Below are 26,252 nucleotides of genomic sequence, written 5' to 3'. Positions count from 1 at the left end.
CCTTCCTGCCCAGGCCAATTTTCAGCTGGTGGGCATTGCTGATGGGTCTGCACTGATAATCCATTGCACGGATTATCAGAGAGTAGACCCCCCCCCCCCCCCCCCCATTAGGAGAGCTGTTGATCGGCTCTCTACCCACTCTTTGTCAGCACGAATGGAGGAAAGCTGATTACCAGCACTTCCTGTTTACCATGTGATCAGCTATGATTGGACACAGCTGATCATGTGGTAAAGAGCCTACGTCCTAGGCTCTGTACCGAGATCGGAGATGTGGTGTGTCGCACAGACACACGGCACCACTAATCGCTGCGTGCCTTATCCTGCTGGACGTCATATGATGCCCAGTCAGGATAACTGATCCCTTCTGTGGCTGCCATTCTGCTATAGGCTGGGCGGGAAGTGGTTAAAGGAGAAGCCTGAGCTCATTTGTCTGGACTTCTCCTATGGGAATGGCAATTTGTACTGCACTCCTGTGACCTGTTTTATGAAGTCCGCTCTCTGACGTCACAGATCAGTCCAGGCACCGCGTCATCCCGTCTCTGGAAGTCTGGATCCGCCAGATGGGACTGATGGCTGTCTCAGCCTCTCAGTGAGCCGATGAGATGGCCCCTCCCCTCCACAGCTCAGTGTTCCAATGAGTGTGGAGGAGCAGAGATGCTGACTAACAGTCACCGGCTCTCTGCTCGGAGAGGAGAGAGAGAACCGAGGCATCGGTGGTGTTCGATCGCTCGGTTCTTAGTGAAGAGGTGCTGGGGGACAGATGCAGCATCGGACCCATGCTGCATCCACCTAGGTAAGTATGAATCTGAAAAAAAACAGGATTTCCTTCCTTCTCCTTTTAAAGATACAAGAGAAGAAAGTCTACCTTGGCAGCTGCAGTAGAGAAACTTTGAATCAATGATGAAATGCATTGTCTTGTGATCTGATCATGCACCGTAAGGCACAACCTCCCACTTAGCTTATTTGAAAGAATTCAGCAAGTTCACGTGAACATCTCAATATCTACAAAACAGAAGCAGGTGTGGATCTGCAGTTAAGTTTGTTAAAAAGTAGTGTATGCTATTGTCTTGGAAAGGGTCTGTGCTCCCCCCCCCCCCCCCCCCTCTGTAATAAACCAGTTTCATTCTATGTTCCCTGCCAAGCCCTGGCCTCTAGAGAGGGAGCGTTGGGCCAGCATTGTGCATAAGGAAATAGCTCCATTTGCCTTTCAGTGGTCTCTTTGCATGCGAATGACTGATTCACTCATCCATGCGCATCACAAAATCCTGACTGATGGGATCCCCGAGGAGAGGAGGAAGCAAGGAAACAATTAGTGGAGGGGTCACTTAATGCTTTTGGGTCATTGACTTCGATCTGCATTCCTCACACATGGAAAGGGAAAGTCAAATTCTCCATTACAAAGTGCCGAGTACATTTCTGGTTTTCCCTTTCTCATCCGCCCACAATGTGCTTTTGAAATTTATTGTAAACCCACTATTTATAAAAAACAAAACAAAAACCTGCAATAGCACAATGTGCTAGTGTGCATCGCATACTAGCACATTATAAAATACTCACCTTGGAACGAAGCCTCCAGAGCTGCAAAGTCACCGCTGAGAGGGCGGACGATGTTCTCCAACCACGGCACTACCGGTGACTCTACAGCAGTAATAATGGGAGATTTGGACGAGTTGCTGTTTTTACACAACACGACAGAATACCGGGTAAGAAAGAGACAGCCATGTTGTTAGTTGCGAGTGGACTAACAGTGTACACTTGTCATAGCTGGTACCATAGTGTATAGGCTGCCGGTGGTGCCGTGCATGCGCTCTAAAGGCAGAACACTGGACCTTTTTAGAGTGCATGTGCCGATTATGTCATCGGCTGCATGCACTCTGAATATTTCCTAAACGGTTTCCTAAAGTTTAGGGGATATTACAGTACTGACAGGTAAGCCTTATTGTAGTTACAAGTGGTACTACAGAGTTTACCACTTTAAGCCCTTGTACACACGGTCGGAGATTCCGACAACCAAATCCGTCGGATTTTGTCCGTCGGATTTTGTCCGAAGCTGTTGTATACACACGGTCGGACAAAGTTGTCGGAAAATCCGACGTGATGACGTTATTTTGTTACGACGGGACTACGTTCAGGCTAGTAGCCAATAGCTTTGGTGTAGCAATTTGATCTGAGCATGCGTGGCACTTTGTCCGATCGGAATTCTCTACACATGATCGGAGTATGTGCGATCGGAGCATTTTGTCAGAAAATTTTAACGACATGTTGGAAAACTTGGTCCGTCGGATATTCCAACGGAAACAGTCTGATGTAGACCACACACAGTCCGAATATCCGACAAAACGGTCTGATCGGACACATTCCGTCGGAATCTGCGACCGTGTGTACAAGGGCTTAGGCTTCATGCACACTGCAGCTGTTTGGCTTTGCCCCTAGACACCCCTCTATGTTAGCCTATGTGTCCATGGGTGTATAGACTTTTAGAGGTGTTTAGGGCCAGAAATCTGAATGCACCAAAATTGTGTTCAGGAGGGCACTTTTTTTAAGCAGAAATTACGCCCAACGCATCTAAATGCACCTAAGTGCTTGGCATGTTTAGCGCTTGTGCATTTTTCATTTCAATTGCATGAATAAAAGAATATTCTGGCCAATGAAATAAAGTAAAGCCCAAGCACTTGACATGCCTAAACGCTGTTTAGCTGCATATTTGAAGCCTGTTCTCCTGCTAGTAGAGTGTACAAAATCCGCAGTGTGTATGAAACCTAAGTCCTCTTTCACATTGAATGTGGCTTTGAAATCATGTGACTTCATCTGAAATTGCACAATTTTAAAACCGCATGTTGGTGCGACATGGAAGACATCTGTGTGGCTTCATGCACAGATAACTATGCAAGTCGCAATCGCCAAAGGTAGTGCAGAACTTGTTTTTCAAATTGATGCGGCCACACAAAGTATTATGAACATTCTCCTTGCCAACAATAGTGTGTGACTTATCAGATGATTTGGCCTGTCAGATCACCTAACGAGGTGCTCCGGTGTCCACAGGGGCCAATTCTCCAATAGAAGGATGCCCTTGTCAGCCCCTTAGCAGGTTTTTATGGGAGCAGCAATGATAGTTGCCAAGAAAAGAATCGCAGATCTGTTAGGTTTGCTAGTCTCTGCTTAGAAACATAGAAAAGTGACGGTAGAACGGTAGAATAAGACAGAGTAGTCCATCGAGTCTGCCCATTTCATTCCTTTTTTTTTTTTTTTTTTTTTTTTTTTGGGCCTGATCAGGTGTATGATGATTCTGAAAATAGTTACACAAGTAACCAGAGAGGCATATGTACAAGGTTAAAAAGGAGTCAGTTAACAAAAAGTTAAGTTAGCAGCTACAAATGCTTAATATTTGTTATAGAAGGACACTTACCTGTCCCAGGATTCAGCGCTGTGCTCTCCCAAGTCAAGCTTGGGGTCCCCAGTGCCACCATTTTGGGATGTGGGGCTACACAGCTGGCTTCCCACTTTGCATGTGGGAGTTGCGCTGCACTTTGTGAATGGACCCACAGTAGGGGTGCCACCTCATCCCTTTAAACCTAAACACATACGAATTACACAAGTTCTGAGGGTAATTTTAATGCAGGTAAGGCACTGGGTGAGCTTAAAGAGGAAGTAAACCCTGATGGTTTACTTCCTCTTTGTCTCCTTGCAAAGGTAAAGCATAATGGACTACTATGCATCACATACCCTGTTTCCCCGAAAATAAGACGTAGCGTGATTGTCAGTGATGGCTGCAATCTAAGCCCTAGTTAAAGTCCTTGTAGGTCTTAATTTCGGGGAAACAGGGTAGTATCCCATTGTGTCACTTACCTGACACAGGAGCCAGCGATGTCCCCTGTAGCACGGAGTCTCCATGTTCTCCTTGGTATCGCTGCTCCGGACACTCACAGCGCCGGAGCAGCGATGACCTGTCTTTTTGTAAACGTCACCTAAACAGTGTACAACCACTTTAATTACCACCTTAATCAGCCACACAACCTGTGTAATATGTGTTCAAGTTTAAAGGGATGAGGTGGCAACCCTAACCCGCAGCCTCCTGTGACCTGTCCCAGGAGGCAGGAGGCTGCACTTTTGCTGGCAGAAGTGATATCGGGTACATACTAGAAATAGGTACCCGCTCCCCCCCCCCCCCCCCCCCAAAAAAAATTATAAATATTTGAGTCCCTTTTTTAGGGTGAAGTTCCACTTTGAAGTCTAATCCCGAGTACACGCGACCGGACTCTCCAGCAGACTAGGTCCAACTGGATCAGTCTGTCCGACAATCCGATCGTGTGTGGGCTAATCCTATCGTTTTTCGTTCTAAAAATCCGATGGTCCTAGAAATAGAACATGTTTAAAATCTGACAGACTCCATTCCTATCGGCAAAACCGTTCGTCTGTATGCTGGTCTGACAGACCAAATACAACGCAAGGGCAGCTACTGGCTATTCAACTTCTTTTTTTTAGTCCCATCTTACGTCATCACGTTCAAAACGAATGGACTTTCGAATGGACTTAGTCCATTCCTATGTGGCCAAGTCTGTTCGTTCGGAAATCCGTCGGAACTCCGCTGAAAAGTCAGTTGGGCAGACTGTCGGACCTAGTCTGCTGGAAAGTCTGGTCGTGTGTACGCTGCATAAGTTTAGCTAAAAACAGAGGGAGATCGGCACAAGTGACATACCTTAGTAAGTATGATGTGTGCTACTCCTTTGTGCCTCTCCTTTCTGTTGAAATCTTATAGTATAAGTTTGGCTATAATAATCCATCACTTCACTTCTCCAAGGCTGGAGTTCCTGTCCTGGGCTTGCCGTAAGGGGTTAATTTGTCAGGCTCTGGCTGCAATATTTTTGGTCACACAATTGGTGGCAGAAAGGGGAGCTGCACCAAATTTGAGATGGGCAGTTGAGCAGTCCTTTCTGCAGCTGCGCAGGCTCCTTGTCCCTACTACTTCTTCTTGAGTCTCTTCCTGTGAGTCGTACTGCAGATGTTCTCAACGTTTTTCCAGTGCGTGTGAAACTTGGTACCTTTCCGCCATCTCCTGCATATACATCAGCCCCTTGATCCTCTGTACGTTCTCCTGAGTGTCCTCCTCATGAATGTCCTTCTCCTATTGCCTTTCAGCGTCAGTACTCCAGCAGAGATATAAGCCCCATATACACAATCAGAAAATCGTACAAAAACTGATTTTGGAGTGATACGATAATCTGTTTGCTGGTAGACAGACAGCTTTCAAAAGCCGATCAAGACAGTTCATCCTTCTTCTTTTTTTTTTTTTTTTTTTTTTATTTGATCGGACATGCAGAAATTTTTTTTTTTTTTTTCCATACAATGCCAGATCGTATGATTTTCATTTTAATCAGTACAGCGGTCATTCAAAAATGCAATACAAATACACTACAATACATGACATCACGTCCGATTTTTATTTATTTTTTTTAATTTTGTCGTACAAGTATTTTTCTGATTTTTAATAAACTCTTCAGGTTTGATCTGAGATTAGCATGCAAAGAAGAAAAATGGGCGGTCATTCGTCCGATTTAATCTTGTGTGTACCAGCGATTAAAGTGGTTGTAAACCCTTACAAACCACTTTGACCTACAGGTAAGCCTAGATTAAGGCTTACCTGTAGGTCCAAGCAATATCTCCTAAACCTATATGGTTTAGGAGATATTTGCCCGAAAACGGGCACCGCTGTCTACGGCGCATGGCCCAGAGAAGCCCAGCCTTACAGGCTTAGGCTGGACTTCTCCTTTTTAAACCCTGTAAATGCTGCACCTGCGCAACCTCAGCCATGTCCAAATAAGGTGCTTGCGGCCCATCCCTATTCATTGCATTTGGCAAGGCTAAAAGCCCATTCTAAGGTCATATTCTTCCTCACAGGTTCTGCCCTCTGCCTTGCCACTGTTGCCATGCTCACCTGTCAGACCTTCACTGTCTGGTCCAAGGTCATTCACCAGCATTTGGGTTCAAGGTGCAGAGGACCATATGCTAAAATGGCTGATTTTGTGCCTGACAGTCAGATGTTGCATTTTGTGATCGGTTAAACTCTGTGCCCTTTTATATAAGTAGCTTGCAATGCCAATAAAGAGCAAATGTTTGTGTCCACAGCTCAAAAGGATGAAGGAGCTAGAACATGAGAAGGATCTACTTCTTCAAGGTTTGGAGATGATGGAGAAGGCTCGGGACTGGTACCTGCAGCATATGCACACTGTGCAAGAGCAGCAAAGGAATTTGGGAAAGAAGGTAGGTGAATAAAACGGGTAATCTAATAAATGAAACAAAACCCCTTTTGTCTGCCAGAGCCTGTCTTACATACGTTTTATTACCTAAGGGCACATTCCCATGGGCAGAGAGGCCCATACAGCAGTGTAAGAGCCATTCACCTACACATCTGGAGCAGCATAGAGCTGCATGCAGGCTCCCTATGTTAGTGAATGGAGATACAGCAGATGTGTGGTCTCTCCGGCACATCCGACTTTGATAGGGATGCAGATGGTCTGCACACAGTTGTACACTACTCCAGACACACAAACAGTACTTGCTTGCTGGGTGGATCTTCATGTTTTGATATACACTGAACATAGACCAGAGAAAGCGAAGGACAATGTTTGAGGAGATCAGAAAGAAAATTCTAGACCACCATTGGTAAAGCCTATAAGACCATCTGTAAGCAACATGATGTTCTTGTGACTACAGTTGCACATATTTTACAAATGCCTAAAAGCAAAACTTTTTTTTTTTTTTTTTTATCTGAGTGGAGAGGACTTAGAACCCCTGTCAGGTTTTTATTGCTGCCATTATGGAGATTCACCCTCTTTGTTCTGTTTACCATTGTCATTGAAAGTAAAAAAAAAAAACCCACATTTTTGGTTGTCCCCAGAAGAGTATTGGAGGGAGAAATCTTCCAATGTAGACACTAGTTCTGGTGGCCTGGGGAGCCCAAGGGATTCCCTTAATTTGCAGGGATTTTTTCTCACTTCCTGTTTTGGGACAAGAAGTGAAGGGAAATCTTCCCAACAGGACACAGATGGCCAGAATAAACACCCTCCCTTACTCTATCCAAAATTAATAGAATTTTTTTGTCTACAGTTCTACTTTAAAGTGGTTGTAAACCCTTTTGTTTGTCTTTTATCTATAGGTAAGCCTAGAATAAGGATTACCTATAGATAATGGAAATATCTCCTAAACGTGCATCGGTTTGGAGATATTCCACTTGTAGTGTGCCGATGTCCTCATCGGCGCATGCGCTGTGAAGAAACGGACCTCCGTGCCGTTTCTTCCCCCCCAGCGTGTACCACGACTGACAGCTCCCGCGTGTATGCGACTCCAGCCAGTCAGAGCCGAAGTCTGAAGCCCCGGAAGGAAGAGGGAGCGAAGATGGACAAGGCTTGCACAGGGCGTGGTCTTCGTTTGCAGGTGTCGTATAATGGGCTAGTATGCGATGCATACTAGCCCATCATGCTTTCAATTTGCAGGCCTTTTGGGGAGCAAAAGAGGAAGTAAAACCCATCAGGTTTACCTAGTTTGGTAACTCTAGAGACTTCCTCTAATTTCTTGAGTATCTGGTACAGGAAGTGTGGAGGAATATTCTCAATAGGACATAGACCACAAAAAAAACCTTAATAAGTATTTTACCCCTTCCCACTTACAAGTGAAAAAAAAATTGCTTTAGGTACAGCCTAATATGAACTTCTCCTATTTGCTTTTTTTGGGTCTGTAATCTATAACAAAGTTTTTGATAGTATGTTTGAATACAAATAAAATGATTTAGAAATCCAATGCTGTCTTGTGTACTCTGCTTCATATTTCAAACAATTTTTTTAGGAAGTGTAAGGACTACAAAACACCCCCATGTGATATTGAGATGAGAAGGTGGTTTTGTTCTGTACTCCTAACATCCTGTCCTAGGGTGACAACATTGCTTCTCCATAGGTCCAGTAGAGTGAGTGTTGTCACCTTTTAAAACAGGAAGTTTGTTACTGTCAGGATTACTAGGTGAAAATTAAGGAAAAAGCTTAAAAAAAGAAAAGGAATGCAGCCAGTTTTAAGAATTTTTTTTGGCTTTAGATACACTTGATAGGATCTCTGTCAATAGGGAAAATGCTTTAGGGCACAACTGAAAGAGAGCCAGACAGTTGGCATTTTGAGCGTCAGCGATTGCAGCCCCCATATGTATCTACAAGTTTGCATTTCTGTAGTGATGCCACAAATCATTTTTGTTGTGTTGTAGATGCTGCTTTTTCATTTTTTCACCATCTGTCTCTCTCCAGGAATTCTTCAGTGATGCCCAACCCGGAGGACCCCCAAATACTTTGCTGACCAGACTGCAGGAAGTGAACCGGTGCCTGGGTGACCTCCTTTCTCCTCCCAGAGTGAGTTCATTATATAGGCTTAATAAAATTGGCATTATACTAAAAAGCAAGGTCCACTTAATACGTTACCCCACCCCTTAATAAATGACTGCAGAAAGGAAATAAATCCGGTGGGGGGGGGGAAATGTACTATTTTCCTTACTCTCAGCCTGTGCCCAGAATGCTTAGAGACAAGGGTGAAGTCCTGGTCCTTCTGATAAGATCTTAGGATATGTTTTTTTTCACCACTTCAGCCCCGGAAGAATTTACCCCCTTCCTGACCAGAGCACTTTTTTTCAATTCGGCACTGCATCACTTTAACTGACAATTGCACGGTCATGCAAGGTGACTCCCAAACAATTTTGAAGTCCTTTTTTTCCCACAAATAGAGCTTTCTTTTGATGGTATTTGATCACCTCTGCGATTTTTTATTTTTTATTTGTTTTTTTTGTTTTTTTGCACTATAAAAAAAAAAAAAAAATAGCGACAATGTTGAAAAAAAAAACATGACTTTTTGCTATAATATCCCCAAAAAATATTTAAAAACATTTGTTTTCCTCAGTATTCTTATATATATTTTTGTTAAAAAAAAAAAAAAAATCACAATAAGCGATTGGTTTTGGTGCAAAAGTTGTAGCGTCTACAAAATAAGGGATAGTTTTTATGGCTTTTGTATTGATGATTTTTTTTTTTTTTTTTTAACTAGTAAGGGCGTCTATCAGCATTTTTATTTTTTATCGTGATTGCGACATTATGGAGGACACATCGGACAATTTTGACACATTTTTGGGACCATTGGCATTAATACAGCGATGCTAAAAAAAAATTGCATTGATTACTGTAAAAATGTCACTGGCAGTGAAGGGGTTAACCACTAGGTGGCTCTGTAGGGGTTAAGTGTGTCCTAGGGAGTGAGTCTAACTGTCCGGGGGGAGGGGCTGTGTGTGACATGTCACTGATCACCACTCCCGATTACAGGGAGCGCTGATCAGTGACAGTGTCACTAGGCAGAACGAGGAGATGCTTGTTTACATTAGCATCTCCCCGTTCTTCCTCACCATGAGACGATCGCGGGTATCTCCGTGGCCACGGAGCTTCCGGCAGGCGCACCCGCAAGCCGCCTCTTAAAGGGCAACGTACAGATACATTAATCTGCCTGTACGTGCCCTTCTGCCGCAGTATATCTGCGTGAGGCAGTTGGGAAGCGGTTTAAGTGGAACTAGAGGCACTTTACTTACCACCTCTCTAACGGTCTGGGTCCCTCTCTGGCTCTGCCATCTTCTCTCTAAGTGCCTGTCTTCAGGCACCCCCATTAGCCAGTGCAGGATGGCACAACTCCTGGGCATTCACAAGAGTCAGTCACCCCAGCACACAGGGACTGTACCAGCAATTGTCAGCTGAAAGTGGTTGTAAAGCCTAAATATTTTTTACCTTTTAAGGCATTCCTTGCATTAAGGTAAAAAATGTTTAGGTGTCGGTATCCCCCCCCCCCCCCATGCCCCATTTTACTTACCTGGGCCCTCCTTCGATCCAGTGCTGCGCATGTCTGCATCTCTTCTCTCCCCTCACTTCCGTGTCTCGCTAGTTTTCGCTGGGGCACCAGAAGCTATTGGCTCCCAGTGCTGTCAATCAAAGCAAGTGGCGAGGGGGCGGGGGCCGAGCATGCACGAGTGCCCTCATGGATGAAGGGCCAGGAGTGCCAGCTGGGGACCCATAAAGAGGTTCAGGGCCGCTCTGCAATTTCATTGCACAGAGCAGGCAAGTAGAAGTGGTGTTTTTATTCGTTTTTTTTTTTTTTTTTCATGTACCTTTTACAATCACTTGAACTTTGCATTGCCATGATTAAATACCAGCAAAAGAAAGCTCTACTTGTGTGGGAAAAATTATATAAATTGAATTTAGGTACAGTGTTGCATGACCACGCAATTACCAGTTGAAGTAGCCCAGTGCTAAATGGCAAGAAAAAAACCCTGATCATGAAGGGGGTAAAACCTTCTGGCTGTTAAAATACATTCAGTTCCACTTTAGGCTGGGTTCACACCGCTGCGGGGGGAGAACCGGATGTGATTCGCACAGCAAATCACATCCGATCTCCGTAGCGCTGCGAGTTCAGCCATACAGATAGTATGGCTGAACTCGCAGCGGTCCCGCAGCAAACTCGCGCGGGACCCTTTTTTGGGTCCGCAACGGAATCGGATCGCATGGGGGTTCACACCATGCGATCCGATTCCTGTGCGAGTCGGCAGATCGCACTGCGATATGCCGACGGATCTGGGGGTGTCATTAACATAACATTGACACCCCCAGCCGTCCGCATAGGGCAGTGTGAACTGCCGGCGGGAGGTGTGCGATGCGGGAAAACGCCGCGGATTCGCGGCGTTCCCGCATCGCAGCAATGTGAACCTAGCCTTAAAGTGATTATAAAGTCCTTTTTTTTTTTTTTTTTTTTCCCCCCCATAAAAATAACAAACGTGCTATACTGCTCTGTGTAGTGGCTTTGCACAGAACAGCCCAGACCCTCCTCTTCCTCCTCCTCCCTCCTCTTCTCGGGTTCCTCTTCTTCTGTGATCCGGGTCCCTCCCTGTTCAGTGTCCCCCACAGCAAGCAGCTTGCTATGGGGGGCACCCAAGCCGAGTTGCAGCTCCCGGTGTCCATTTATATTTCTGGACAGAGGGACCTCAGGTAAGTTTTAGGGCGGGCTACTGCACACAGAAGGCTTTTTATCTTAACTGCTTGCTGACCAGCCACCACAGTTATACTGCGACAGGTTGGCTTGGCTGCACCAATCGCTGTAGGTGTATGTCATACATGGTGTTCTGTAGTCGGCAGGGGAGCCAAGCATCGCGTCCGGTGGAATCTGTCCGCCCTCTGCTATCGTTTCCCGCAGTGACAGAAGGGGGATTTGCCTGTGTAAACAAGGCAGATCTCCGTTCTGACATGATCACACAGAGATCCTGTCTTTTTGTTATGCAAGAAGATGGATCTGTGTGTTTTCCCAAGCAGCCCACCCCCATAGAGTTAATAAACACTGAGGGAACACCGTTACCCCCTTGATTGCCCCTGATGTTGACCCCTTCCCTGTCAGTGTCATTAGTACAATGGCAGTGCATATTTTTAGCACTGGTCACTGTAATAAGGGCAATGGTTCCCCAAAAGGTTTCAAAAATGGCAGCTAGGTGTCCGATCTGTCTGCCACAATGTCACAGTCCCACTAAAAATCGCCGATCACTGCCATTACTAGTATAAAGATCAATAATAAAAACGCTCTACAGCTATCCCCTATTTAGTAGACACTATAACTTTTTTTTGTGCAAACCAATCAATATATGCTTATTGTGGATTTTACCAAAAATATGTAGTGGAATACATATTGGTCCAAATTGATGAAAACCGCAGAGGTGATCAAATGCCACCAAAGAAAAGATCTATTTGTGTGGGGAAAAAAAGGACATCAATTTTATTTTATTTACAACGTCGCATGACCGCATTGTCAGTTAAAATAAGGCAGTGCCGTATTGCAAAATATGGCTTGGTCAAGAAGTGGGTAAATCCTTCAGGGGCTCAAATGGTTAATGCATTAAGATATAAAAAAAAAAAAAAAAAAAAAAAAAAAAAAAAGCTTCTGACTTATCAACGTCAAAGTATATTTACACATTTTTTTAAGCTGAACTTGAAACTCACATGCGTTGCTAACCATTACAAATATTTTGACAGTTAAAACAGTACATACAGTATCTCACAAAAGTGAGTACACCCCTCACATTTTGTAAATATTTTATTATATCTTTTCATATGACAACACTGAAGAAATGACACTTTGCTACAATATAACGTAGTGAGTGAGTATACAGCTTGTATAACACTGTAAATTTGTTGTCCTCTCAAAAACTCACAGACATTAATGTCTAAACCACTGGCAACAAAAGGGCAACAAATTGGGCCCAAAGTGTTAATATTTTGTGTGGCCACCATTATTTTCCAGTACTGCCTTAACTCTCTTGGGCATGGAGTTCACCAGAGCTTCACAGGTTGCCACTGGAGTCCTCTTCCACTCCTCCATGGTGACATCACGAAGCTGGTGGATGTTAGCAACCTTGCGTTCTTCCAAAAAAATAAATAAAAGTGCGGGTAGATCAACACTGACTGAGTGTAATGGGTACGCTAGCGGCTCAGCTTGGATATAGCCGAGGTTCCTGAAGCCACGAGAGGCATGCAAACAAAAAGGATAAACCAAGGGTTTAAATGGAAGCTTCAGATGGCACACACTGCGGTATGAGTACAAAAAAACTTAATTGATGCAAAAAAAAAGCACATAGAAACGTTAAAGCTGGCTAATGAGCCAGAATGAACAGCACCTTCACCAAAAGTATGAAAACATTATGGCAACGTTGTCACAATAGAAATAAAAACAGCCCGAGCAAACTTGCACACAAATATTAATTTCCCAGATTCACGGGTGTCCTACAGCCCAGCTCTTCTGCCGCACACATGCGGATCTTTCCTCACCCCGCATAGCACGCAACTGGCCTGGCATCATGGAAGATCACTATACCGCCCCACTGCACAGTCCCAGTGTGAAAGAGCTCTAAAGAATACATGCCTGGATGAGGTTCATTCCAAAGGTGTTACGGACCACAAGACAGACTAATTGGGAGGCCCTGTGAGCCTTTTGGTGGTGGTCCATCTGAAGCTTCTATTTAAATCCTTGGTTTACCTTGTGCTCCTCCACCTTCCATTTGAGGATGCCCCACAGATGCTTAATAGGGTTTAGGTCTGGAGACATGCTTGGCCAATGCCTCAGGTTCAATTAGCAAGGCAGTGGTCATCTTGGAGGTGTGTTTATGTTGCAGCCCAGTCTCTGAAGCGAGGGGATCATGCTCTGCTTCAGTATGTCATGGTACATGTTGGCATTCATGGTTCCTTCAATTTAACTGTAGCTCCCCAGTGCCAGCAACACTCGTGCAGCCCCAGACCATGACACTTTCACCACCATGCTTAACTGTAGGCAAGACACGCTTGTCTTTGTACTCCTCATCTGGTTGCCGCCACACACGCTTGACACCATCTGAACCAAATAAGTGTATCTTGGTCTCATCAGACCACAGGACATGGTTCCGGTAATCTGTATCCTTAGCCTGCTTGTCTTCAGCAAACTGTTTTGCAGGCTTTCTTGTGCATCATCTTTTAGAAAAGGCTCCCTTCTGGGATGACAGCCATGCAGACCAATTCGATGCAGTGTGTGGTGTATGGTCTGAGCACTGACAGGCTGACCCCCTCACCCCTTCAACCTCTGCAGCATGGATGACAGCACGCATACGCCTGTTTCTCAAAGACCACCTCTGGATATGACGCTGAGCACGTGCACTCAAGTTCTTTGACCATGGCGAGGCCTATTCTGTGTGGAACATGTCATGTTAAACCTCTGTATGGTCTTGGCCACTGTGCTGCAGCTCAGTTTCATGATACCACATGACATCGGGGAGGGGAAATGGCTAATTGGGCCCAATTTTGGACATTTTCACTTAGGGTTGTACTCACTTTTGTTGCCGGTGGTTTAGACATTAATGGTTGTGTGAGTTATTTTGAGGGGACAGCAAATTTACACTGTTGTACAAGCTGTACACTCACTACTTTACAAAGTGTCATTTCTTCAGTGTTGTCACATGAAAAGATATAAAAAAAAAAGTTTACAAAAATGTGAGGGGTGTGCTCGCTTTTGTCATATACTGTCCGTACATATGTATACAGCTTTTTGGGTTTTGACCACAGCCTTCACCTGTTTCCTTCTAGTTTAATAATGTTTCTACCTTCATTGGCAGACTGGTAACCACTCGTCGCCTGTGACCAATGCCGCCACTGTATCTGGCCAGCAGCAAACTGTAAACATGTTAAAGGAGCAGAATCATTTACTTACAAAGGTGAGTGAAAACCTCATGTTTGTCCTATGTTTATGGGGATCTAGATATGGTTAATTGATCAGTGGGGCTGAAGAGGCAGCAGGTGGTCATGAACTTTCTATTTTCTATCCAGAGATTTTAGCTCCTCCTGCAATTTGATTCTAAGGGCCCTTTCAGACGGACGTGTGTCTGTGTATGGGCTCTGCTTTGCTCAGCAGGGGATCGCTCTGTCGATCCCCGCTGAGCACACAGATGACAGGTCTGTCTCTGGACACCGTCCAATCCTCCATAGAGGAGAGCGGCACAAAGACAGACCGTATAGTCCATTTTCATCCGATCTGCCAGACGAATGGAAAAGTAGGGTTTGCATCTGTCACACTTTAGCGGGTCGGATGTCAGCGGACATGTCACTGCTGACATCCATCGCTCCATAGATCTGTATGGAGCATCCGTTCAGGTCTGCCTAAAAAAACGAACAGGCGGACCTGAATGGTCTGCCCATGTGAAAGGGGCCTTAGGTGTGTTCTGGGGTGTCTCTCAGGTCCTCTTGTCAATTAGATGATACTGGACTGGGATACATAGGACTTTCCTTGGTGGTGTACATTTAGACATAACCATATGTATTTGATGACAGGCTCCCAATCTGGTGTTTTCCCCCAGGGCAATTATCATGGATATCAAGAGAAGATTGGTACTCGTTCATTACCAGCCTGCACCAGGCTAAATTAACCTTACAATTCTCCGCTTTGGGCACTTCAGGTTCTAAGCTGTTAGGAGTCCTGGTGTCAGCAGCTTGCTATGCAGTAGATCAGGGCAGAGGGGACAGCATGGGTCTAAATGCCTTTCCACATCTTAGGGGAAATCATTTGTGCTTGACTCCAAAGTAATGAGCTGTATTGTTTTTTAGGACTTCCAGGTAGGGATATTTTATATATACTGTAGTTATATTAGTCCAGCTTGGAATCACTACTCTAGTAATTTCCACTTGCTTGCAGGTCCTGTGCTAAGCAGCTACCCTGCTGCGTTTTGAACACAGGAGGTTGGCCACTCGGCATGGGTGCCACTTGGGGAATGCTGTGCATTTTCAGAATGAATGCAAAGTGTTCTCTGATTGGACAAGGTGACATCACTGCGCTGCCCGTCTACCTTGTCAAATTAGAAAACTCCTTGCATTTATTCAGAACATGCATATCATTCTCAGAATGGCGCCCATGCCAAGAGGCCCACCCTGGCTGGCCACTCAGCACAGGACCCAGAATAAATAGATCTCAGGAGTGTCTACTTCAGTGATTTCCAGTTTGCAGGGGCATTGGCCAGGTATAGTCTATACTGTTCAGTTTTATTAGCCCAACTGGACCAGTGTAACAATGTATAAAATATCCATACCTGGAATGTCTCTTCACTGCTTCTATAATTTACAATTATGGGTTTAACCTAGTTGTGTCCTTTTTAATATGTCTGTATTTGTGTGTCTAGGAGGTGTCTGATAAAAGTGACCGCATCACCCAGCTGGAGCAGGAAAAATCGGCTTTAATCAAGCAGCTTTTTGAAGCGCGAGCTCGGAGTAATCCTGAAACCAGTGCAATGGATTCCACATTCATATAGACTGCTGGGAGATTCTCGCCTTTGATTGGAGACGGCAAGGAGTTTGGCGCTCCAGGGAAAAGAATGTGGTGTTGCATGGTTGTCGTTTACGGTACAGAAAATGCTTCATTAACTCACAAACTGCTGAAAACTGCACAAGATGACACCGAATTACCAATCATGTTTGACTTTCCCATCACAAGGAACTTAACACAACCAATACCTATTCACGTGGAAAACACTCCTTTTAATGTTTACAGACTTTCTTTTTAGACATTCTTTTACATTTTAATTGTAACTTTGTTTAATCACCTTTTCTTTGGCAGCTGTTCAGGAAATGTCAAGTTTAACATTGTTCCTGCCCTGAATTTGGCATGCAGTAATGTGACCCACCACAAGGTGGCAGGAGAGCACTGTTGTAGCATATGGTGATTTTTAAAATGCGCAATATTTACAGGAGCCAATCGGGGCACTGCAGTGCTGCTATTTGCACATTTTAACACTCCGGATTTAAACCAGTAGAATGCAGATTACACAGACCTGCTTCTTTTGGTGTTTACGATTTTTGCCTTTTTGCAAAAGGAACAGTAATCTGTAGTTAAGGCATCAGATATACTATTCTTTATTTGGTATATTGAAGGTACTCCAAATGCTGGAAGACAGCATTGTGCACAAATCTGGTTTCTTATGTAGACCAGGGAGCAGCTCTCAGTGGAGCGCTCTGGGTTGTTACCATTTTAAATGCAGGGTTTTGTATTTTTCCTGCATTGAGATGGAAAAATGCCCCATGCTCTGTGGTCAGTTCTTATGAGATGCCCACCACCACCATTAGCTGACCCTGCATTTATAAATTAATTCCTGATGCCCGACAGGTTCTAGGATTGGAAGAGGAGGACTTGGGCAATTTAACTGTATATGCTGGGAAAATACATGAGATCCTGAGATCAAATCATGTTCAAACTTTGACAATTTAAAGACAAGTGTGGCCCCCACCGCCCCAAAGTTCCCTTTTGATCATTGGGACTGCTTGTCATAATAAAGGTTTGTTATGGAGCTCAAAAAGGCGGAGGGGCCAAGCTTGATTTACAGGAAATTGGAGATTTGCTCATAACTTCCGCTGCTTGTAATTCTAGAAGGGGGATTCCTCTAATTTGCATTTTTTCAGCATATGCTTAGCTGCTGATAGGTTTATTATAACTCCCATTTTCACTGCCTTCTATGACACAGAACAGGGTTCTTTTACTATAAAACCTTTAGTGCCGATCTTTGTTTACCTGTAGTGCATATATATATATTATATTATATATAAAAAATGTTTTGTTATGAATGGTTATTTGTCTAAGAATTCTATTGACGACATCTGATGCTGTCAGAAAATAAAGAGGCAGACCACCCAAGGCTGTTATTTCAGTTGGGTTTATGCTGATTGTCATCCATCAAGTCCTTATATTTTTACTTGGTAAATATAGTGCATTTTCAGAACATGCAGTATCTTGCAAAAGTGAGTACACCCCTCACATCATGTGACAACACTGAGTGTGTACAAAACACATGTAAAGCGCTGCGCAAACTGTTGGCGCTATATAAATCCTGAATAATAATAATAATAATGAAAGACATAATATACAAAAATAAAGTGACCAAAAATAAAAGGTAACGCTTTAGGGCATGAGGCATGAAAATGCCATATAAATTCTGCCTAACACTTTGCAAAAGATGTATTACCGCATAATGCCTTCTGAATTCATCTTTTGCAAAGTGTTAGGCAGAATTTATATGGCATTATGCCTCTTGACCTAAAGTGTTGTTGTTTAACACCACAAAAATGCAACATACAATAACACTATGTAATTGTAATCATTATTACTTACTTAGTGTTATTGTAGAGTCGATTGAGCAGTATTTTTGTGGTTTGTAATGTAAAACATACCTGAGGAGGTAACAGTTTTCAAGGAAGGAAGCAAGGAACCAAGCCCAACAAAAGCACTGCTCAACACAGTGGCTGTGCAGAAATAATGACCAATACCCTGAAGGCAGCCATGAGCCATCTCAACATAAATACACTAATACAGCCCAACAAGAACAGTGTATGAGTGCAAAAGGTTGGGGGCCTGTGTTACTTCATTACAATGCTATATTTTAGCATTGCAATGGAGGAAGATTAGCATATCGACATCCTCTGATGTTAGGCTTGCTCTTCTTTTTTTTTTTTTTTTTTTTTAAGTCACAATGTTGCCAGCAACTGAGTAAAACCTTTCCGATGGGGTTGATGTTGCAGGCACAGACAAGTAACTCTTTGCCAGCATGGCCAAGATGGGAAATCTCTTTTCATTTTTACTTCCACCATTTCAGTGGATTTTCTTCCTTTAGAATAGCCTGCTCACTGAAATACATGTGTATCTCATTCCGCACAACTTCACTGTGGGTTTCTTGATCTTGGATGTGACCAGTGTCATCCTCGCCATTACTGTGGTGGTCATCTGAATCCGAAGAACCGAGCAAAGTGTCTAACAGACACTTGCCTCTTCTCAGGAAATTTCATGTCTGCACTGGCTGACCGTTGTTTCTCACATCGATGTTGCGTTTGCTCTTCCTCATATTTTCTTTTCACTTCAAGAGCAAGAGCTTGGACCTTGAGGTGAACTTTTAAACTGTCCTCTGCTGGCAGGAATTTTAGTTTGCGGAATCTGGGGTCCAGGGCTTCTGCAGTAAGACATATTTTCTCCACCATCATCTCTGAATTTAGTTTCCCGCTCCCATCTTGATGTCATCTCCTGTGCAGCAACACTTTGGAAAGCTTTGACTGCTGCTGTCTCACAAATTGTGCTCTATATGGATTTCTGGAGGCCCTTTTACCAGAGGAGGTAGAGCGGAAGCAGTCACATAGGACTCTCCACTCAAGAAAACAGTAGCACACTCAAAAGGCTTCAGGACTTTTTCCACTTCCTCAAGTAAGCTCCACTGATGATGTTTTAAATCCTGGAAGCGTTTCCCTCGTGGTGTGACATCAGGATCGGAAAGAGTTGCAGTCACAGGCCACCTCTGTTCAAGCAGGTGGCTGATCATGTGTAAAGTACTGTTCCATCTTACGGATACATCATTTATTAGTGTGTGCTCAGGGGTACCCATTTGTTGCTGCTTTGCTTTAAGCTTTGTAGTGGCCAGCTCGCTTTTTTTTTTTTTAAATGTTCCACAAGGCACTTTGCAGCCCTCAGGGTCTTGCTGATCTGGGGATACCTCAGGGCATGGTTGACAACTAACTGCAATGTATGACCAGCACACCTGAGAGAAGAGATGCCATGCTTTTCTTCCAAAATACGCAGAGCCGCGACAGCATTTGCAGCGTTATCATGGACAACTACATTTACATTGGCCATGGATATCTCAAACTTTTCAGCTGCTTTTTCCACCCAGTTAGCAATGTTTTCAGCTGTGTGCCGATCTTCAAGTGGCATAGTGGTCAGATTGTACGATGTAAGATTCCAGTCTTCATTGATGAAGTGGCATGTGACACCCAAGTATGCTGGTCCATGCGTCTGTGGTGAGAGCTATTTTTGATTTCACATCTTTGAGTGACGATTTGAATCTTTCAAAATTCTCCTCATATTTCTTCTCCATCAGCTTAGTGAAATGGGACCTGGAGGGAAGTGTGTATCCTGGTTAAAACATGTTGATCATCTCACGAAATCCCTGACTGTCTACAATAGAAAGAGGTCTCATATCTTTTACAATCATGTTGAGTATGCTATTGGTATATGCAACGGCCATTTGGGGTGTGCAAACAGTGACATCCTTTTTATGGAAGAACTACTCCTGTACACAGCTTTGCCTCTTCCTGAGAAAAAAAACAAACACACAATAATAATTTAACATTTAGGAACCTGAACCAAGTTTAACCAACATGAATGCTCAATGCTAATAATGTACTTGTACTGTGTATTTCAAAGAGGGTAGGGTAGTAAATGTCTGTCTGCACTGACTCATTAATTTATTTATTGCAATTATATTGTTGCTGCTCTGTGTATTTTGGAAGAAAAGCATGGCATCTCTTCTCTCAGGTCATACATTGCAGTTAGTTGTCAAAGTCAACCATCCCCTGAGGGATCCCCAGATCAGCAAGACACTGAGGGCTGCAATGCAAAAAGTGCCTTGTAGAAAGCACAGCAACAAATATGTACCCCCTGAGCATGCACTAATAATGATGTATCATCCGTAATAATTACTAGCAGTATATATTAATTGACCAAAAATGTCTCCCAAAACAAAAAAATACTAGTGAATAGTGGCTCGTCCGTTTTGAGGCTGTAGCACGCCCAGGATGTTTTCTTCTGAGGTGCTCGTGCATCGCAGTAGTGCTGCTGTGGTACACCATTTCGGTTTTACAGAGGGAACAAAGGACCATTTTATCTGGCCTCTGTTTAAAGAATTCCCATACCTTTGAAAGTCATGGTCTGGCTTTTCGTGCTGCACCAGAACTTTTTTCCCCATTCCCCGGAGCAGGAGGAGTAGCAGCAGCAGCCGTCGCTGCCATTACCGCCATTTACCCGTGAGATGACACGTGCGTGACACGTCGATGGCTTTCACGCACGTCGATTATGTTGACGCATCGTGGCAGCTCTACTTTGCTACAATGTAAAGTAGTGAGCGTACAGCTTGTATAACAGTGTACATTTGCTGTCCCCTCAAAATAACTCAACACACAGCCATTAATGTCTAAACTGCCAGCAACAAAAATGAGTACACCCCTAAGTGAAAATGTCCAAATTGGGCCAAATTAGCCATTTTCCCTCCCGTTGCCATGTGGCTCGTTGGTGTGACTGGGGAGCAGGTGTGAGAAATTTGGTGTTATCGCTCCCTCTCATACTGGAAGTTTAACATGGCACCTTATGCCAAAGAACACAAAGTGGCATAGAATTGTGAGGTGAAATGAAAAATGTTTTTTTTTCACAAATATGTGAAAAGTTTAGTGTGCATTTGTATGGGGCCCCCCTGAGTTTAATACTTTGTAGAACCACCTTTCACTGCAATTACAGCTGCAAGTCTTTTTTTTGGGATGTCTCTACCATCTTTGCACATCTAGAAAGTAAAATCATTACCCATTGAAGAAGAGTGGCAAGGCAAATCCACTTTGCAATACAAGTGCAAAGTGCACTTGAAATTTCACTTGGAAGAGCATTCGCTGTAGATCTGAGGGGGACATGCAAGGAAAATAAACAGCATTTTAACTTGCACACGATTTGTTAATAAAATCAGTAGAGCTTCCCCTCAGATCTACAGCTACTGCACTTTCAGTGCAATTTCAAGTGCAGTTTGCACTTGTAGTGCAAAGTGGATTTGCCTTTTGTAAATAACCCCCAATGTTTTGTGCTCCAGGAAATATTTTCCTGATGCCCAGTAGGGGTTGCCATTTCCTAGATTTCCTACAGTCAGTGGAAATTTTGCATTCTTCCAGTACTGTATTGTAATTTCCAAGAATGAAAGACATGTTAAGCGTCTTCTGTCACTCTGAAACAGAAAAATAGTTCCAGTGGTGCAGTTGGAGCATCCCTGTTCTACAGCTGCATAAGCTATGCCATCCAGTGGTGCATTTTGGTTTTGTGCTGCCCTAGGCAAGAGTAAAATCAGCATTGGCAGAAATGGTTGGCACTGATAGGCAGCACTGATCATCGCCACACCGATGATCAGTGCCCTGATTATTAGTGTAGATGTCCCCCTGTTACACTGGCTTGTCACCGGATCTCTCCTCTCCTCACATTGTGACAGCGTGAGGAAAGGAATGCTGATGACCGCTAAGTGTGTTTACATTGTGATCAGCTGTGATTGGACACAGTTTCTCACATGGTAAAGATCTGCTTTGATTGGTTCTTTACCCCAATCTGTGATCAGCTGCGTGCCCCAAGGACCCATCGATCACAGCTGCGTGCCCGAAGGACTAGGGATGCACCGAATGGGTTTTTTGGTGCCGAAACCGATACCGAAAATGAAAAATACACTAGGCCGAAAACCGAAACAGCACCGATACCGAAAATGACTGTTTTTAAAAAATATTTTTATACAGGAGGTGGTCAGAGACTGGGGACATGGTTCAGGAGGTGGCCAGAGACTGGCGACATGGTACAGGAGGTGGCCAGAGACTGGCGACATGGTACAGGAGGTGGCCAGAGACTGGCGACATGGTACAGGAGGTGGCCAGAGACTGGCGACATGGTACAGGAGGTGGCCAGAGACTGGCGACATGGTACAGGAGGTGGCCAGAGACTGGCGACATGGTACAGGAGGTGGCCAGAGACTGGCGACATGGTACAGGAGGTGGCCAGAGACTGGCGACATGGTTCAGGAGGTGGCCAGAGACTGGCGACATGGTTCAGGAGGTGGCCAGAGACTGGCGACATGGTTCAGGAGGTGGCCAGAGACTGGCGACATGGTTCAGGAGGTGGCCAGAGACTGGCGACATGGTTCAGGAGGTGGCCAGAGACTGGCGACATGGTTCAGGAGGTGGCCAGAGACTGGCGACATGGTACAGGAGGTGGCCAGAGACTGGCGACATGGTACAGGAGGTGGCCAGAGACTGGCGACATGGTACAGGAGGTGGCCAGAGACTGGCGACATGGTACAGGAGGTGGCCAGAGACTGGCGACATGGTACAGGAGGTGGCCAGAGACTGGCGACATGGTACAGGAGGTGGCCAGAGACTGGCGACATGGTACAGGAGGTGGCCAGAGACTGGCGACATGGTACAGGAGGTGGCCAGAGACTGGCGACATGGTTCAGGAGGTGGCCAGAGACTGGCGACATGGTTCAGGAGGTGGCCAGAGACTGGCGACATGGTTCAGGAGGTGGCCAGAGACTGGCGACATGGTTCAGGAGGTGGCCAGAGACTGGCGACATGGTTCAGGAGGTGGCCAGAGACTGGCGACATGGTTCAGGAGGTGGCCAGAGACTGGCGACATGATAAAAAGAGATATGTGTTTGTGTCCCCCCTCGTGCAGCCAGTGTTTGTGTCCCCCCTCGTGCAGCCAGTGTTTGTGTCCCCCCTCGTGCAGCCAGTGTTTGTGTCCCCCCTCGTGCAGCCAGTGTTTGTGTCCCCCCTCGTGCAGCCAGTGTTTGTGTCCCCTGTGTAGTCAGTGATGCAGAGAGAGGAGAGCCGCCTCCGCCGTCTGGATCAATAAAGCGCCGGGAACATCACAGCTTTAATTTCAATAGCTGTGTGTTCCCCCGTTGCGCGCCGTCGCATATAGCCCCTCCCCCTTGTCCGGGGAACTGTGATAGACAGATCCCCCGGACGGGGGATCTGTCTATCACAGTTCCCCGAACGAGGGGGGGGACTGTATGCGACGGCGCGCGACGGGGGAACACACAGCTATTAAAATTAAAGCTGTGATGTTCCCGGCGCTCTATTGATCCAGACGGCGGAGGCGGCATTCCTGCGCTATACACCTCCCGTGATGGGCAGCACCAGGGGCGGGGGCGGAGCTATGCCCAGGCCACGCCCCATTTTCGGCTCAATTATCGGCCGTTCTTTCCTTTCGGCAAATTGCCGAAAGGGCCATTTTCGGCCGATATGTTTCGGCGGCCGAAATTTCGGTGCATCCCTACCAAGGACCCATCGATCACAGCTGCGTGCCCCAAGGACCCATCGATCACAGCTGCGTGCCCCAAGGACCCATCGATCACAGCTGCGTGCCCCAAGGACCCATCGATCACAGCTGCGTGCCCCAAGGACCCATCGATCACAGCTGCGTGCCCAAAGGACACTGCACACCACAGCGGGTGCAGTTCTGGCCTGAACTGTACAACCGTGTTGTAGCCATCATTTGGCAACAGCGCAATCACCCCGGGGGGAGGGCGGCTCCACCCAAGGCAAACACCTTGTTTGCCTTGCGGCAGATAAGCCCCTAATGCTATCAATTATCCTGGTGCAGCAGGAGAGTGGGAAATGCATACCTCCCAACTTTTTGTGATTGGAAAGAGGGACGCCTATTAGCAAAAACATGTAGGCATCGGACACCTTCACACCCCCTTAAAGAATTAGAATTATACAAAAAGGTTAGCTAAGACCCCAAGCGGTTTCTTCTTTTACCACTACTATTCCTTTATACTGGCTTTTGAAATTTTGCAAATGTGGCAATTTAAAAACTGGGTGAAAGGTTTAGCGCTGAGAAACACTTTTTGAAAGATAAGTAGTGCATTTTATATACAACTATATAGAGAAAAATGAGGAGGAAAGAGGGACATTGGGGTTTATTCACTGAGGGCAAACCCACTTTGCACTACAAGTGCTCTTGGAAGTGAAGTCCCTGTAGATCTGAGGGGGACATGCAAGGAAAATAAAAAAACTGCATTTTTGCTTGTATATGATTAGATGATAAAATCAGCAGAGCTTCCCCTCATTTCAGAGCTTCCTCAACTGGACTTCCAAGTGTACTTGTAGTGCAAAGTGGATTTGGCTTTAGTAGATCAACCCCATTGTTTCAAATCGGGGACACTCCCTTGAACTCCGGGACAGCTGGGAGCTATGGAAATGTGGTTACTTGACTGTCCACCTTAAATTATTGCATGGCCTGCCAACCCTAACCTGATATAAGATGCGCCAGCATCCACCAACCACTATATATCTCTTAGGCCCCTTTCACACTGAGGCAGTTTTCAGGCGCTACAGCGCTAAAAATAGCGCCTGAAAAAAAACGGCCCGGAGGGCTTTCACACTGGAGCGGTGCGCTAGTAGGATGGTGAAAAAAGTCCTGCTAGCAGCATCTTTGGAGCTGTGTATACACCGCTCCTACACATTGAAATGAGTGGGGCAGTGTGGCTATACAGCGGTACTTTGCGGGTGGTTTTAACCGTTTTTCGGCCACTAGCGGGGGTTAAAACCGCCCTGCTAGCGGCTGCATACCACCGGTAAAGCGGTGCTAAAAATAGTGGTGCTCTACCGCTGACGCCCGCACCGCCCCAGTGTGAAAGGGACCTTAGGAACATAAACAAGACACACTATTATTTTGATGATAAAAGACTTCTTGCTTGCCATGAGTATAAAATCTCAGGGTTTGTGTGCTACCTGATATGAGCTAAAGCCTAGGTAGAAGATCAAATGGTATTTGGATGCTGGGGACTATTGATGTTTCACATCGTCGGAGAATGCTGAGAAATGATTATTTTCAGTCAGATATGCCATAAAATGGAGTTCCAGCCACCTGTGAAAAAAATAACTGAGCAGCTAAAAATCCCAGTATAAATACAGCTATTCTGTGAACCAATTGCCTTCAGAAGTCCCCTAATTAGTGAATTGAGCTCACCTGTCTGAAATGTAATCTTGGTATAAATAGAGCTGTTCTGTGAAACCCTCAGAGGTTTGTTAGAGAACCCTGAAGGCCCAGGAACACACCAGACAGGTCAGGGATAAAGTCATGGAGAAGTTTAAAGCAGGGATAGGATATAAAAAAAATCCCAAGCTTTGACCAGAGCACTGTTCAATCCATCATGGAAAAAAAAAAACAGCCAGTCACCTGTCCCACGATCCAGCAGTGTGCTCACCCCAGTCAGTCTCACCCACTGTCTTTGGTCCCTGGTGCTGGCATTTTCACTATGGTCACCCGGCTGTGACAGCTTGCGGCTTCACAGCCAGGTGCCCACTGCGCAGCCTTAGTGGGGGCTGCAGTCTTCTGGGACCTATCGGTGTCCCAGAAGACTGCAGCGGGAAGGGAGGGAGGAGAAACTCAGTTTCTCTTCAGAACAGAAGTGGGAAGTAGGTACTTGTCAAAATCGGGTACCTGCTTAATCCAAGCCCCCCATACCGCCGGCATAGCGCCACTGCTTTGCTGTGGTTTTAACCCTTTTTCGGGTGCTAGCGCGTGGGGGTAAAAGCTCCCCACTAGCGGCCGAATGGCGCCGCAAAATTGGCTGTGAAGTGCTGCTAAAAATTGAGTGTACATCCTAGACGGCCTCATTCACACAGGTGTACTACTGTGTACTGCCATGTAAGTCGTTTCATGCATCCCGGTGTGGGCTGTCCTATTTATGTCCAATGGGATGCAGCGGCTGCACGGACACAGCTCCTGTTCCCAATCTGACAGCGGTGTAGGGGCGGGCGAAACCCAAACCCACACTGTCTGTGTTTTGGGTAGTGCACCCGCTGTGGTGTGAGCAAGGTCTTTTTCACATGGACCCAGAGGATACATTCATCTCAATGTGGACTCTGATTTATCAATATATAGCGATCATGATTAATAGGAAGCCCAGTAATATAAAGCAGTCTCTATTTATATTCAGCAGATAGAGGGTGCAAATATTGCATATATCCCCAGGTTAAGGGACTTGGAAGAATAGGTATATAGCAGTTGGGAAGTGAGTGGTCTGGGTTTAAATATGTATTTGCAAATGTAATTTTGTCATCGGTTATTGCGACTAG

The 26,252-nt window shown here is 45.2% G+C and overlaps 1 protein-coding gene across 2 annotated transcripts in view; it reads left to right on the top strand.

Annotated features, from left to right (window-relative positions):
* Positions 1 to 17,283, top strand: part of SAPCD2 (suppressor APC domain containing 2) — a 37,750-nt gene extending 20,467 nt beyond the window's left edge. For both annotated transcript variants that reach the window (XM_077477215.1, XM_077477208.1), the window contains exons 3-6: positions 6,124 to 6,258; positions 8,286 to 8,387; positions 14,186 to 14,284; positions 15,740 to 17,283. In XM_077477215.1, the coding sequence (XP_077333341.1) occupies positions 6,124 to 6,258; positions 8,286 to 8,387; positions 14,186 to 14,284; positions 15,740 to 15,868 (465 nt within the window). In that variant the 3' untranslated portion in view covers positions 15,869 to 17,283. The remainder of the gene's footprint in view (positions 1 to 6,123; positions 6,259 to 8,285; positions 8,388 to 14,185; positions 14,285 to 15,739) is intronic.
* The last annotated feature ends 8,969 nt before the right edge of the window (positions 17,284 to 26,252 follow it).

The sequence above is a fragment of the Lithobates pipiens genome, unplaced genomic scaffold (genome assembly GCF_037356315.1).
Source record: "Lithobates pipiens isolate NorthernLeopardFrog02 unplaced genomic scaffold, aLitPip1_a1.2 Scaffold_1, whole genome shotgun sequence".
In the NCBI taxonomy this organism is placed as follows: domain Eukaryota; kingdom Metazoa; phylum Chordata; class Amphibia; order Anura; family Ranidae; genus Lithobates; species Lithobates pipiens.
Note: the sequence above shows the minus strand (reverse complement) of the source record. Positions and strands in the feature narration are given on the sequence as shown.